General features: G+C 41.3%; 2 protein-coding genes across 4 annotated transcripts in view; one reads left to right on the top strand and one right to left on the bottom strand.

Moving 5' to 3' along the window:
- Positions 1-5,841, top strand: part of LNX1 (ligand of numb-protein X 1) — a 149,800-nt gene extending 143,959 nt beyond the window's left edge. For all 3 annotated transcript variants that reach the window (XM_045284361.1, XM_004706285.2, XM_004706286.2), the window contains 2 exons: positions 3,862-4,020; positions 4,500-5,841. In XM_045284361.1, the coding sequence (XP_045140296.1) occupies positions 3,862-4,020; positions 4,500-4,635 (295 nt within the window). In that variant the 3' untranslated portion in view covers positions 4,636-5,841. The remainder of the gene's footprint in view (positions 1-3,861; positions 4,021-4,499) is intronic.
- Positions 5,842-5,940: 99 nt separating this feature from the next.
- The window catches only part of FIP1L1 (factor interacting with PAPOLA and CPSF1), an 82,389-nt gene continuing 74,212 nt past the window's right edge, over positions 5,941-14,117 (bottom strand). The window contains exons 17-19 of the mRNA XM_004706326.2: positions 14,032-14,116; positions 7,180-7,317; positions 5,941-6,171 (exon numbers count right to left, since the gene is read on the bottom strand). Coding sequence (XP_004706383.1) covers positions 6,024-6,171; positions 7,180-7,317; positions 14,032-14,116 — 371 coding nt within the window. The 3' untranslated portion in view covers positions 5,941-6,023. The remainder of the gene's footprint in view (positions 6,172-7,179; positions 7,318-14,031; position 14,117) is intronic.

Genomic DNA, 14,117 nt, shown 5'->3' with positions numbered 1-14,117 from the left:
TTCGTTTTCTGTGCTACTTTGGTGCTGTGGAGGCCGTCCGCAGTTTTATGAGCATATTATTATCTCTGCACGTCTGTCTAGATGAGACAGGCTGGATAAGCAATGTGGAGAGGATCCAATTTTAAGAGATAGTATTTCAGTCATTCTCTATGGGATCAGCCCAAAGTGGTCATCTCCCTTTGAACTCTAAAGCCAGATGTTCATTAAGCCTCCTACCCTTCCAGAACCTCATCCACATGTTCGACTTTTCCCTTCAACCTCCTGTCTAACTTCCATCCCAGTTCTCTAAGGGCCCCTGAGCCATCACTTAAAAATGTTTTTTGTTTTTTTTCTATTTTCTAAAATTACTCTCCCACTTTGTTAGTCCATTGCCACTGGGCTGTTAGCCTGGCAAAATGACAGTCCCCAGGGTAGGCATTTCCTCCAAGTCTACCTCTGGGCCTCAGGGCACTGTGGAAAGATAGCAAATAATTGACATCATTTAAATTCAAAGTCGCCGCTTCAAAGTGGGTCCTCGATGCTGCCCAAGTTTCCTCCAGCGTTTCTCATCATCTCTAGTCTCATATTTTCCACACTAGCAATGCCTCATGGACACCCTGCAACTTAACTCTCCAACCCCTCTATCAGAATCTACTGCATTCAGTACTTCACCAAATTATACCTTCCTTAACATCTCCCACCCTACCTAGCTTTCCTCATTCCCACCTGTGATCATGAAAGAGACCCTCTGCCTCTCTTAAAGGTGATGCTCTTGTTCCTGCCCACCCCACCCTGTCTTTCCCCCAATGGCTCTCCTCTTTCTTCTCAAGTTTCTAGCAGTTTAAAACAGTTGTGAGCTTCTCTCAACACTTTTATCTTTGCGTGTAGTAACTTCAAAAGTTTGATCGTTCATTCTGTCCAGCGCCTTTCTCATCCAGTATGCATCTTAATACTTACTTCTCTTCCTTGCCATGAACTGCTCTTCCTAAGATGACCAAGGACCCATGTGTGGATTAATCCAATAGGCATGTTTCAGTTTCTCCCATGCTTTTACTTCTTTGTAGTGTTTCCCGTCCTGGTGACCCTCATCCAGTTCATTACTGATCATTACTGCTTAACTCTCCCTTTCAATCATTGCACTCTGATCCCCACCTCCCATCTTCCCACACCAGAAGTGGTTAACAAAGGCCTCTGAAGACAAAACAGTTCATCTGTGACATAAGTAACGAACAACAGCCAGCCATGTGACATGTGAAGCTTGCCTGAACATTCTGGGCAGAGCTGTTAACACAAAAGCCCTAGGGTGGGAACAAGCTTGCAGGCCAGGAGCAGCAAACACAACTACTGTCTGAGCATGAGTGGTCTGAGAGATCAGGGAAACAACAGTGGCCAGGTTCAGTAGGGAGAGAAAAGTGCTGGGGAACTAAACACACAGGGAGTCAAAGAACGGCCAAGTGAAAGCAGAAGACCACGACCATGGAACAGAAAAACTCCAGTTGTATTACTTTCGAGTTCAGTTTGGAGTGCTTTTCCACACACCGACGACAGTTTCTGGCCTTTGTAAAATAATGTTCGTCTATCATGCACCTTAAGTCTCTATCTCTGATGAACTTACTGACAGATGATCTGGTATGCCTGTGGCACGGACTCAAACTTTCAAAGGCTCAGGGCTCAATTACCAACTCAAAAAGTATGCGACTCCAACAATGCATTCTGTACCCACATCACATAGGCCGTTCCTGGATTGAGACTAAATTCTGTTCAAAGCCCATCTTCCAGTTAGATGTGTAGGGAAGTTCTTCTATAAACAAATATTTGTTGCAAGAGGACATACAGGCCTCAGAGGCTTCAAATTCCAAAGAAAAATGGGATTAAAAAATAGATTATTTTCTACAAGACTTAGAATCCTTTCATATATTAAGTACCTTTCTATGCATTAAAAATATTTTAAGAAATACTCCCAGATAACCCTTAAATGTCTTTAACATGATCTAGCAATGTTTTGACACGTCACTAAGTAGCACTATTACAAACTATTGTATGGACCTCAAAATGTTAATGTCATAGACTTTCATAGAGCCTGAAACTATGGATTTAAAATGTAGTCAGATGTGGCCTATGGACGTTAGGCGGCAGCTAAGTGCACGATTTAAACATTGGTGTAGGAAATTAGCCACATTCTACCTGTCCTCCAGTATCCCTATGAATCGAAATGAACTCTATGGCAGTGAGTTTGGGTTTTGGTTTGGTGACTGTTATATTGAATACTTATAACTGGAATGTGGATACTTTAGATAGGCAAGTGTACAGTCTGTTCATATGAAATACTCGATTGTAATGAAATACACTTAAATGGTTAAAAAGACGGGAAGCAATGACAACCAGTTTTAAGTATTGTTCTATCTACCCAAATATGTATTTCTTTTTTAAAAATCAAGACCGGGTAATGTTAAGGCAGGTATTTGATTGTAACCTTGAGTGAAAACCTTATTCTCTCCTTTCACCCTGAAATGGAACACAGTGTAGTGTGTCACGCGCCAGCCCATCCCCCGGAGTGCAATGCTCTAGTGTCTGGGAATCAATTACTTGCTCTGTGAAGGAGCAGTCAGGGAACTATTATAGTGGGGTCTCCATGTGAAATTCATCAGATGAGTATTTCAGAAGAAAAACATGCAGTGTCATTTAATGACATTGTCACTGAAAGTTATCATTTTCCTGGATGAAAATGACTGTTGTAGTAAACTTTGTGTCTACCTGACTGTGGATACAATACACAACTATAGACATAGTTGACATTTAGAACTACATTTTAAAGGCAGTCATCACGTGAGCCCAGTTTGTTCTATTGCAAGTGGGTAGACAGCAACATCATGTAACCTGGACAGTCATGGTAGCAAGGTTGGTAACAAACACAATGACTTAGCAAAACACTTCACAAGACTTTTTATTGTTTTTTTTAAAAAGCAGTTAATGAGTATTAAAGGTACAGTTTATAAAACAAACAGCCATATCTTGATTTGTATCAACATGAAAATTCTATTTGCCCACAGAAGCTTCTCCACTAGAATGCCCCACAGCATGGGCAAGGGCCTTGAGTTCACCCAGCCCCCAACACATCTCTGTTCTCACTGTGAGTCTCACTGTGCCTGCACCTCCGCCAACACAGATCCACTGAATTCCAAGAATAGGCATCCTCCATCTGGCTCTCCAGTGTAGCTGAGGAGTCTCCTCCTTGACTCTTCTGACCGAGGTGGCCTGCTCATCTCCCATTCCTTTTACAACTTGCTGTTCTGCAACCTTCCCATCCCTTACCCATACGACTTGTCCTCATAATCTTGAAATGCACAGCTTCCATTCACTGGACATCTGCATGCTGTCCTCTAAGCTATGGGGCATTGAAGACTATACATAAACTGATTGGTCCTCAAAGGTTAAAAGAAGCTTTACAAATCAATTAGGGCTAAATTTTAAATTATTTTCATTGAGGTAAATTATTTAATTCATATGATCTTTGTTTTCATTCAAAATTACACCAAAATACAAAATTCAAAAATATGCTTGAAATTAACCTATTAAGGAGGATTTACTTATCTCCAACTCTTCGCTCATACAAGTTGAGGGACTATCTTATTTGAAACAAAAATAGGATTTATCTTTCTCAGAAGTATAAACAACAGGTGGTGGTGTTCTTTTTAAATGACTGTTGAACTATGAAAAACAGAGGCAGCAAATAACACAAAGGTCAACAGCTGTGACACAATTCTGAATGAGACCCCGGAGGCTTAAAAAAAAAAAAGGCCAATAAAAAAATGGGAAAGGAATTACAATTATTCACTAAGTTACACTTAACTGTGCATATCTCCCAATTACCTTCTGCTTCAGAAACCTGTACAGCTGTAAAGACATTGTGTTACGGAGGAACACAGCTGGAAGTCTGGGCTTCTGCATTGTCGGAGGCTACGAAGAACACAGGGGGAACAAACCTTTTTTTATTAAGTCCATTGTTGAAGGGACGCCAGCATACCACGATGGCAGAATCAGGTAATCAGGATGACTATCGAACAAGAAATCAATCTACATGTTCATATTTTGTTTCATATATGCAAAAAGCCTGGCCTCTTTAAAGCCAGACATGTAAACTACGGGGGAAAAAAAAAAAAAGATAACCTGCAAAAAGTGGAGAGATAACTTCTATTAAAAGTGGAAGACTTCTCTCCATAAATGTTTTTCTATTTATTGTGTGTATGAAATTAAAAACACTTGCATAGCATTCAACCTTTAATAAATACCAAATGATGACATTTACTTTATGCTTTTAGCAGCCATTCTAATGGCAGCTCAGGGGAGAGGTGGAGGGTGAGGGGAAGCTGAGGAGTTTAAGTGAGGAGGGAGCGGGGACCCTTACTGATAAGTTATGTCACTAAAATGGGCAGATGCAGCGAAACTAGAGCCATCAGAACCCACTTGCGTTCACGTCAGCTCTGGACTAAGATCTTACACCTCGTTTTGTCCCTTTTCAGATGTGGTGATATTCTCCTTGCTGTCAACGGCAGAAGCACATCGGGAATGGTACATGCTTGCTTGGCAAGGATGCTCAAAGAACTTAAAGGAAGAATTACTCTCACTATTGTTTCTTGGCCTGGCACTTTTTTATAGAATCAACAGCGTGATAGACAAACAGAAAATCACAAATAGGATAATTAGGTGGAAACCAAGTATTTATCTTGTCAATTTTTATATTTAAAGAATACACTGTAAAAATGTACACATTAATGTCGGGAAAAGTATGATCTCATGAAAGCCAATTACACCTCAATGTAAGTAAGTCTCAAAAATGAAAACTACCCCTATGTTTTTATTGTCAGGGATTTCATTACTCCACAACCTTATGTTTATATTTTTCTATTCAATAGAACGCCCTGAATTCGCTGGCAGGGTTTACATGCCCCGGTGAATTAAAATCATACAATTAAATTAATGCTGAAGTCTACAATGGGCACATGATGGGCATTTAAAAACTTAAAAGTCAGAGGATTTTAAAAGTGTATTAAGAAATGTTCAAGGAGAATAAATATTTTTCAAAAATTATAACTGTCTTTAGTATGTGATCCTCATTTCTACTGTCATTATTTTTTTTAAAAAGATCCTAGCTACTTCATTCTCTCAAGTACAGACACACATTTTTCCTAGGGTTATCCTTAAAACAAAGGCTTATAGAATTATAAACTTCCATTTTCTTAGCTTTAATAAGAAAAGACTGATTTACTAAAGCACTTGCCCTAAGTTACTTTGTCTTCACCCTGTAGCTTGTATCACCAATACCACATGATGGTCTAGCAACAAGCTTAGGCAGGTCCAATAAGCTTCACTACGGATGGCCACGAGGCAATTCCTATTTGTCTCCCAGTGGCCAGTGTTCTTACATGTGCCTCCTCGAAATAACAAGGAAGCGTTACCTCACACAAGACCACCAAATGCCTTATTGGCTTATTTTGGATATAAGTGCCCCATGTAGTGTACCCAGAAACCCAAATTTCAAATACCCCAAAACCTATGGAAAAGTTGTGATATAAAAATGTGTACAAACCCTTTCATTATGCTACGCAAGATAAAGACTACTTTACTCTCGAGACTCCAGGGGTTACCTGGTCATCTTTTACAACCATTTAAGGAGACCAATTTTCAATTACCCCATGTAAATTATGTCCAAGGAAAAGCCCAGCCCTTTATTGAGATACTGTATATAATAAACTATTTTTCACGTGACAGAGCTAAACAGTTTTTCCCACTTCCTTGCTGAGTGACTCATTCATATTACACTTTCTTGAATATTATGTCATTCCTATCTTTTTATTTTTTAAATATTACGAGACAAAAAAATTTTAACTTAACATGAAAAATTCACTTTTATTTTGGGGAAAAATTAACTTTTTATACTAACAGAACAAGATTAAAGGCAAATTTCTTTAACATTATCCAGAAAAATACCAGGATTTACAGACTCTACTTGCGGCACTAATGGACACAGAAGGCCTGGGGCGCATCTACTCCGCGGGGGCGGCTTCGCTGCTCTCCTGCTCTGGGGCAGGCTCGCTACCCGCTTCCTTTCCTTCTTTGCTTCGTTTTGATTTTTTGTGCTTATGTCTCCTGTGACTGTCTCCTTCTTCACTCTCATGGCGGCGTCTACTATTACTGGGGGGAAAAGGTTCTGTTAAAACTGTTTCCGTGCACAGGTCATGACAAAAAACAACACACTTTGTCTAGTCCAGTGTTACCGCCACCCCCAGGAGGGTGCTGGAATGGCCCGGTGGGGTCTGGGACTGCGAAGGCGGATACCCACACTTTATCTGGGTGACAGGGGGTTGCTGAACAACATTTTCTTCTGAAAGGAGCTATGGGTCCCCTAAGTTTACAAACCTATGGTCCAGAGTAGACCCTAACTGCAGCTTGTGAGTCACGCACGTACAAGTGGCTGTGTAGAAATATTGGCAATAAACCCAACCGTTTCATTTTCAGATAATGGTGATTTGTTTGTAAAAATGTATTTATGGCTCTAAATAATTTTTAAAAGTTTGTGAGGGGCAGGATTGGCTCTTGCATCTCAAAAATTTGCTGACTCCTACTCTAGATGGCTTCATAAACTACGGTATATACTCGAGTATAAGCTGACGTGAATATCAGCCGAGGCACCTAATTCTACCACAAAAACGGCATAAAAATGTGCTGAAAAACTCAGCTTGTACACGAGTACATATAAGGTAATCAGCCAGCTTTGAATGGTTTACTTCACTCTTTTCCTAACAAGCATGTTTTGGGCGGTGATTTGTATATTCACTTTCAAAGTTCTCCTTCACCTACCCATCTGCTATATTCTCAAAGTCTAATTACATATGAGAAACAGAAATGCTAAACCGGAATAGGAAATTGTTTACAGGGATTAGTTTTTTTTTTAATGAATACAAGACCTGTTACTTGTACCGAGAGAACACTGCTTTGCTTAATATTTACTATTAAAGAATAATTCAGATGCCAAAATCCCTCTCTTCCCGATGAGGTCAATGTATTATTTTATATTCCAAGCTCACTGGTTTTAAGAGCCTCTGTCAAACCCTAGTATTGGCCGTCTGACTCCCCAACTAGGCACAAGCGCTGCAAAGGGAGAGACCCTCTTGGGGGTGGGGGGTGGGGTGGGGGGCTGACCTGCGCGAAGACTTGTGCCTGGTCTCCTCCTTCTCGCGGTGCCGCCGCTCTCGGTGTCGCTCTTCTTTCTCGCGGCTGGCTCGGTGGCGCTCGTACCCTCGTTCTGCGTATTCCCGGTATCGGTACCGCTCTTCATCGCTGCACGTGTAACAGAAATGGGTTTTCTTGATTACTGTAGTGTTAGGAAGTAGACTGAAATTTGATGACGGAAATACATTTTAGTGTGGTTCAGAGACCAGGAAGATGGACGCCTTCTATTGCGGGCTGTCTTCAGCCACATTAGCAAACCTTTCAGTGCAGGGTGGAGGGTTTCTATGAAAACTGACCGCTGGACAGCCACCAAACGTTTTCATATTGACTCTGCCAATCACTAGCTGTGTGGTCCATGGCAAGCTATTTAACCCCTCACCATGGTCTCATTAACCAAGGCGTGTACAGTACTAACGTCAAGAGGCCGTCTGAGGGTTTGGTTACTACGCCTGCGCCACAGAGTGTCCAGGGAGCAGAGACACGTCCTTGACAAGGATGTGCCACGCCCTGAGCTCGGCTCTCAGGGCAGGAGACACAAACTGGCCCCAGCCCCCAGCGTGAGGCACAGAGCATCAAAGGGGAGACGGACTGAGTGCACAGTCTAGGTACAAACACTGAAGGGATCCAGAGAAGAGAGAGCGAACTTTCAGAAAACCTTCCTAATTTGAAAGGAAAGAACCTGAGTTAAACTGAAGAGCTAGTATGATGGGAATTTAAAAAAAAAAAAAAAAGAGTTATGACAGGTTCTATCTTAAGGCATATTAGGGGAGGGAGGGTGTCTACTTGATAAATAATTTTTAAAAAGGTTCTCTAAGGCACAGATTAGGATTTTGTAAAAGTTGATATAGCTTTGAGCCCCGGACAAGATTCACTATATTCTACAAAGTATTTGGCTCTGAAATAAAGTGCTAAACAGAGAATCATCATCAAATGAACTACCCATCACTGAACACACTGCATACTCTATCATCAGGGGCTGTTTCAAGTACAAAGGGGCCCAGAGCCTGCGTGTGCAGAGGCTCACACCCACCAGCCATTCCAAGGGAAGAGAGGGCAGCCTTCCTCCCTGAAGATGTGCAGCCCAGCAACCTGGGCAGTGGCTCTACTGCTACTGGAGCACTGAGAGTCAGATCAACTCACCGGCACCAAGTTTATTTCTATGAATCTAGGTACATACTGGTGTTGTCTCACAGGAGCTATTATATTTAAAGGGGTTATTACATTCCTTGCCTTATTAAAAAAATCTAAACTTTGTATAATCAGATGACAGATTATTTTTTTTCATTACCTTAAATATTCAACTTTATTGTACATATCCGGTACATGTAGACAGACAAACTGCCTTTGCAATTAGACAACCTCAGATTATACCATCTCTAGTCATTGTTCTGATGGCCGAGGAGGCTTGCTCGCATGGACTTCTTGCATTTCAATCAAATAAAAGTTTGCTCCCCTTCCTTCAGAAATAAGAAATAGCAACTGTGAACTTGCTCGCATGGACTTTCCTTCATCCACATACAGTTTCCAATCCGCAGGGATGGAATCTTAGAAATCGAATAAAATTATGAATTCATGAACCCAAGCCCATCTCTGTAGTTGCCAAAACAAGGAGACAATTTTTCAGTTGGTATGACAGTGGTACAGAGGAAGTTACTGTCCATGCTCAGGCATCCATCTCACTAGTTTATAAATAAATGACACAGGAAACATATAGTCCACACAGCTGTGTAAAAAAGCATTTGGTCGATTTGAAACCTCACTAAGGAGCCAAAGGCGCGTCGATGGCATTGTAGGTTTATGCACTGAGCTGGTAACTGCAAGCTCAGCAGTTTGAACCCACGGCCACTCTGTGGGCTAAGGATGAGGCTCCCAGCTCCTGTAAAGAGTTAGTCTTGGAAGGGGTTGCTATGAGACGGAATCAAATGGATGGCCGTGAGTGAGAGTTGGAGTGAGGCGCTGGATCAACAGAGGAGAGGACCCTGAGACTCCCTACCCTTCATTCTTGTCTCTCGTTCTCCTTGCACTCTGCCACTCCCCACAGGACTGGACCAATAGAAAAACAGGCTTCCAATAATACAAAACTGTCAACGCACAGTAACATTTTGTGATCAAAGTAATGCAATGCTAATGTGAGTAAATTCAAATATGTAAATCAAAGTTGCGCCTCTGTTTTGGACCAAAGTTCACAAGCAGGCAAAGCAAGGGCTGCGCTTGAGGCAGCGGTAGGCAGTGTGCCTCTGCAGGCCTGCCCTGTGTATGCCAACACCAGCAGCCTCTCTCCAGCCTCCCAGTCCTCCATTTGTTCAAAAGCAACCCAACATCACCACCCTCTCCCTTAGAATGACTAAAACGATCTTTCAGAGAACCCTATGTGCTGAAGAGATTTTGTTTCTAGATTTATGCTTAACACAAACGACTAAACTGGCAGTTTCCATAAAACATCAGTCAGTGAAGGAGTCTGACTGGGAAGAGGAAGATGTCTTAATACTACACACCATGGTCTCCTAGAGCAAGAGCAAGGAAGGGTGCCGTGATGCTACACTGAATGCCAGGCACACTGCTCACCAAGCGCTGGGATTAGTGTTGCCTGGGACACATTAAGGTTTTGTTAATGTTTTATTGGGGGCGGGGTTGGGGTGTGTGTGTGTGTTGTTGACTAGTAGTATCAAGCACAGGCTGAGTACCTCAAGATTTTGCCAAGGTTAAACTCCTAAACCCCTCTGAACCTGTTTGCTCCCCTGCAAAATGGACAGCACTCCTTTGGAGGCAACTGTTAGTCCTGGTGATAAAATTTATAAAGTGCTTGGTACAAGAAAAGTGGTCCAATGGCTGTCATCATGCAGGCAAGATCTCTTCAGTGAACTGAGTACTTACTCTTTCAAAAGAATGGTCTTGTTTTGTGGTAAAGTTACTCTGCATCTCAAGTGGAAGAGCCAGCCCCAGACATAGCCAATGAGTATTAGAGCTACCTCTTCTAAGCAGTAAAGACCCTCAGAATGACTGGATCTGGATTTACACAAAAAAACAGTAAGGCCAGTCATCTCATAATTTGTCATTTGTAACGCTCCGTCCCTTCTCACTCTAAAATCAACTCTTGTTAGCTTTGGGGCCTTCCAATTCTGAAGGGAGCCATGTGGTACGAACCTTCTACAGATGGTGGAGGATTCAGTCCCGCACACAAAATCTACGGCCATGCCCCCACCCCTCCCCCTCCCTGGCGGCAGCAGCAGCACAAAGGTTTCTCTGGGCCTGGAAATCATTAGAGCTCATTTCAAACACCCTAGAATGACTGCCTTCTTTCGGGCCCACAATTAAGTTGCCTAAAAAACAGATGTTGAAACTGGTCTGCAATTTTCAAAACAATGACCCTGTAATTTGTAACACAACACATACTACATGCCATATTGTAAAAACGTCAGTCTTCAGGGAAAAAGCCAACCTCTTCTTATCCTACATTTGGATTACTCGGACTCCACTTCATTGCTGGGGTCATTTAAACACAAATTCCTTCAGTGTCTTGCCTCCTTGTCGTTCAACTTTCCATCAGATTCAGGTAAGTGCTGACTCCCTCTGGCCTGTAATGCAACCACCCTAAAACCAAGCCTGGCCCGGCCATTAATACTCTTGTTTCTGTAATGGTTACATGGCATTTGTGTATGTGTGCTTTAAATGGATAAATCAGAGAATGCAGCCTCAAACTTACAAATGCTATATAATTTATATCCAAATTCATCATTTCTAGCAAAGCAACCCAGGTTTGTCTTCTCTGTGAGTTTAGGACCAAAATTCTTTGTGAATATGCACATTGTAGAGACTGTCAATAACAATTCATCTTTCTGGAAAGTAATGCCTATAGATGTAGTAATGACCTTGAAAATACCAGAACCATACATTTAAGCAGCTAAATAGCACATATATTAACACAAAAACTGCACTCATACACACAAACACAACCATATTATTACCTTATCTGATTATTAACATGTTGTTAAATGCCTACAATGTATAAAGAGGAGCTACAGGAAAGAAGAAAAGACTACTAATTCCTATTTGGCTTCTTCTTGTACAGTCTTTGTAGGGTACAGTTTTAAGCCAGCCACCACCATACCACTAGCTAGCTTGAAAGTAAACAAATTCACCAACAAACCAAACCAAACCAAAAAAGCCCAAGTTCATGCCACTGTGGTTTCCAGACTATAAATCTTTATGGGGATAGAAAGCCTTCTCTTTCTCCATCAGAGCAGCTAGTGGTTTCAACTGCTGACCTTGCAGATAAGCAGTCCAATGTATAACCCACTATGCCATCAGGACCCCTGGTATATGAAAGAGCTCAGAAAACACTGGTTAACAAATAAAGGGGTTTTGTTTTGTGCTTTAAAGGTCAAGCTCATGCTGTGGGATGAGAAAGAAAAGAACAACGTCTTAAAACTACTTTCAGGCTAGAAAGAGCTTTAAGTCACGTTGCAAGCTTTAGTACATGGTACACAGCTTTATCATTAATTTCTCTATGCTTCCATTTCACGTCAAGATTTAGATACAATAACCTTTAAAGATCTTTTTCCTTGAGAGGTATAAGATTGCATCGATATGCTGCCTGAATTGGGGAGATGGCTCATACCCTGGCAATATACTACTTTCATTTCATGCAGGACAGTCACAAAACTGTCTTACCTACCTCACATTTCTATACCTCACCTGTGAAATTAGCTGGCATAAAAGTCAGCTTGAACTAATTTTATTCTACTTGGCTAGAATGCTATTAAGATGCACAAATTAACATGCTGATGATGGTGATTATGTGTATCCTTTTAAAAAACTATCTTAACTCTTACCCAGTGCCTCCAAGTCAATTCCAACTCATTGGGACCCTATATAGGGTTTCCAACGCTTTTGTAAATCTTTATGGGAGCTGATAGTTGTACTACAATGAAGTTTCACTAACAGTTTTCAAAACCTAGTGTTCTAAATTATCCCCCCAAAATTAAGTGTGTAAGTTATGTACTGAGTTAGACATCTGTCTTAAGTGCCCGGCACTGAAAGTGCTGAGCAAACAGAAGTGAAAAGTGCCCTTTCAGAAGGTCTAGAGGGCTGAGCATACAACACTCAGGGAACACAGGAAGAAAGTTAATCAGGCTCATAGAAGCTCAGAAGCTGGGATATGAACTGGACCTTGAGGAATGGAAGCAAGTTTGTGAGGCAAACAACAGCTTAAGCCAAGAAGTAAACCGTGGAGCGTTTCCTGCGCAGCTGGAACATAAGGCCTCTTGGTTTGGGAGGAAGTTCCGGTGAGAACGTGGGAAAGTGAGCAGTAAATGTTAGTATTTCAGAAGGACGCAAGGTCTTCACAATGTCACAGAATGCCTGGGATCACCAACTCCAGATCTTCAGCTCTTATATTTGTCCTTTCTCCCACTTGAAGTTGCAAGTACAACATCTCTCTCACCAGTTCACCAAGTGACTTCTCTCACCACCCGCATACTTTCCCTCTACTAAAGAAAGATGCTCCCCTCATCCATTTTAGCAAAGTTCATTGGCTGATGGTATAAAAATCACCATGGTGGCAAAAAGATCTAATTTAAAATATTAGTATCAGTGAAACCTATTTTACTGACTGCCCTATAAGACTATTTGTCTTTCCCTGTCTCACAGGTGTTTCTGCTAAGGACAACGAATGGAACATGAAATTCTGGGATATTCTAAGTTCAGATCTATTGTAGCATAAGATGGTGGGAGTTAACAAGTCCCAACTTCTTTTCTTTCCCTAAACTAGTAAAAAAAAGTAAACACACAGCCTTCTCAAGTTAAGTCTTGTAAGTGAGCAAGCCAAACACACTGGTGAATGGTCGCACAATATTTCAGGCCATTGACCATCCTGTTGATCTTAGACTGAACAACTCAATTACGGAAGCAAGGCAATTAAACCTGAATATGATTTGGCTACCTGGTTTGAGAATGAGAACTGTCCCTTAGCAATTAAATTACACAGCAGCTATTTTTCCATTAATGAAGTGAGGGAAATATATAGCTCAAAGGTTTGAATGTAAATAAACATTTGATATACATAAGGTTAAAAGGCTATCTTTTTTTAAAAAAATCTTTGGTTTTGTTTGGTTGTCAATTCATCAACGCAATTTTGTTGTAATCATTTGCTTCTTTGAAAGAACTTGTTACTCAGTAAACCCTCTCATTTTTGTTGGTGTTGGTTTTCAATCTTAAGGACAAAAAGAAACATAAAGTTTCCTAAAATCAAACAAAGCCTGCTGATGCATTTTTTTTAAATTGTATGTTAGCATATCGTACATCATGATGTTCTTAACCACTGGATTTAAAAGTGATTATTTTTCTTTAACTCACTAGCTTTTAAAAAATATATTGAAACTCCTATTTTTAAACTATTTGTATTTCGGATAAAAATTTTTAGATAGCCAAGTAAGAGATTCAACTACTTAGATGTAAAAATAAGTTTGACAGTTGTTTCTGTAATGCAGGGCCTCTAGGAGCCTTGATGGCATGTAGGGTTATGCTGTGGGGGTTGCTCACAACAAGGGCAGAGGTTCAAACCTATCAGGCTGCTCCATGGGAGAAAGATGAGGCTTTCTGCTCTAACAAAGATCCGCAGTCTCAGAAGCCCACAAGGACGGCTCTATTCTGGCCTATTAGGCTGCTGGAGTTGCAATCAACTGACAATAAGTGACACTGACGGCTTTCCCAAGAGCTCTTCAAGCATCCCTTTCAAATGAAACTGAGTTTCCCCACTTGTACTAAACAGAAATTCTAAACTGCCGGTTAAACAGACGTGTCTAGGCTCGGGACCCCACACACCTGTTAAAAACGCTGGGTGTAGGGCTGTGGTCTCGCTCCCGCTCCCGCTCCCTGGTGCGCTCTCGTTCTCGGTCCCGGTCTCGGTC

Source organism: Echinops telfairi, unplaced genomic scaffold (assembly GCF_000313985.2).
Source record: "Echinops telfairi isolate 266 unplaced genomic scaffold, ASM31398v2 ScPeMD7_7468;HRSCAF=8506_0, whole genome shotgun sequence".
Taxonomy (NCBI): domain Eukaryota; kingdom Metazoa; phylum Chordata; class Mammalia; order Afrosoricida; family Tenrecidae; genus Echinops; species Echinops telfairi.
This window is presented reverse-complemented; position numbering and strand designations above follow the sequence as displayed.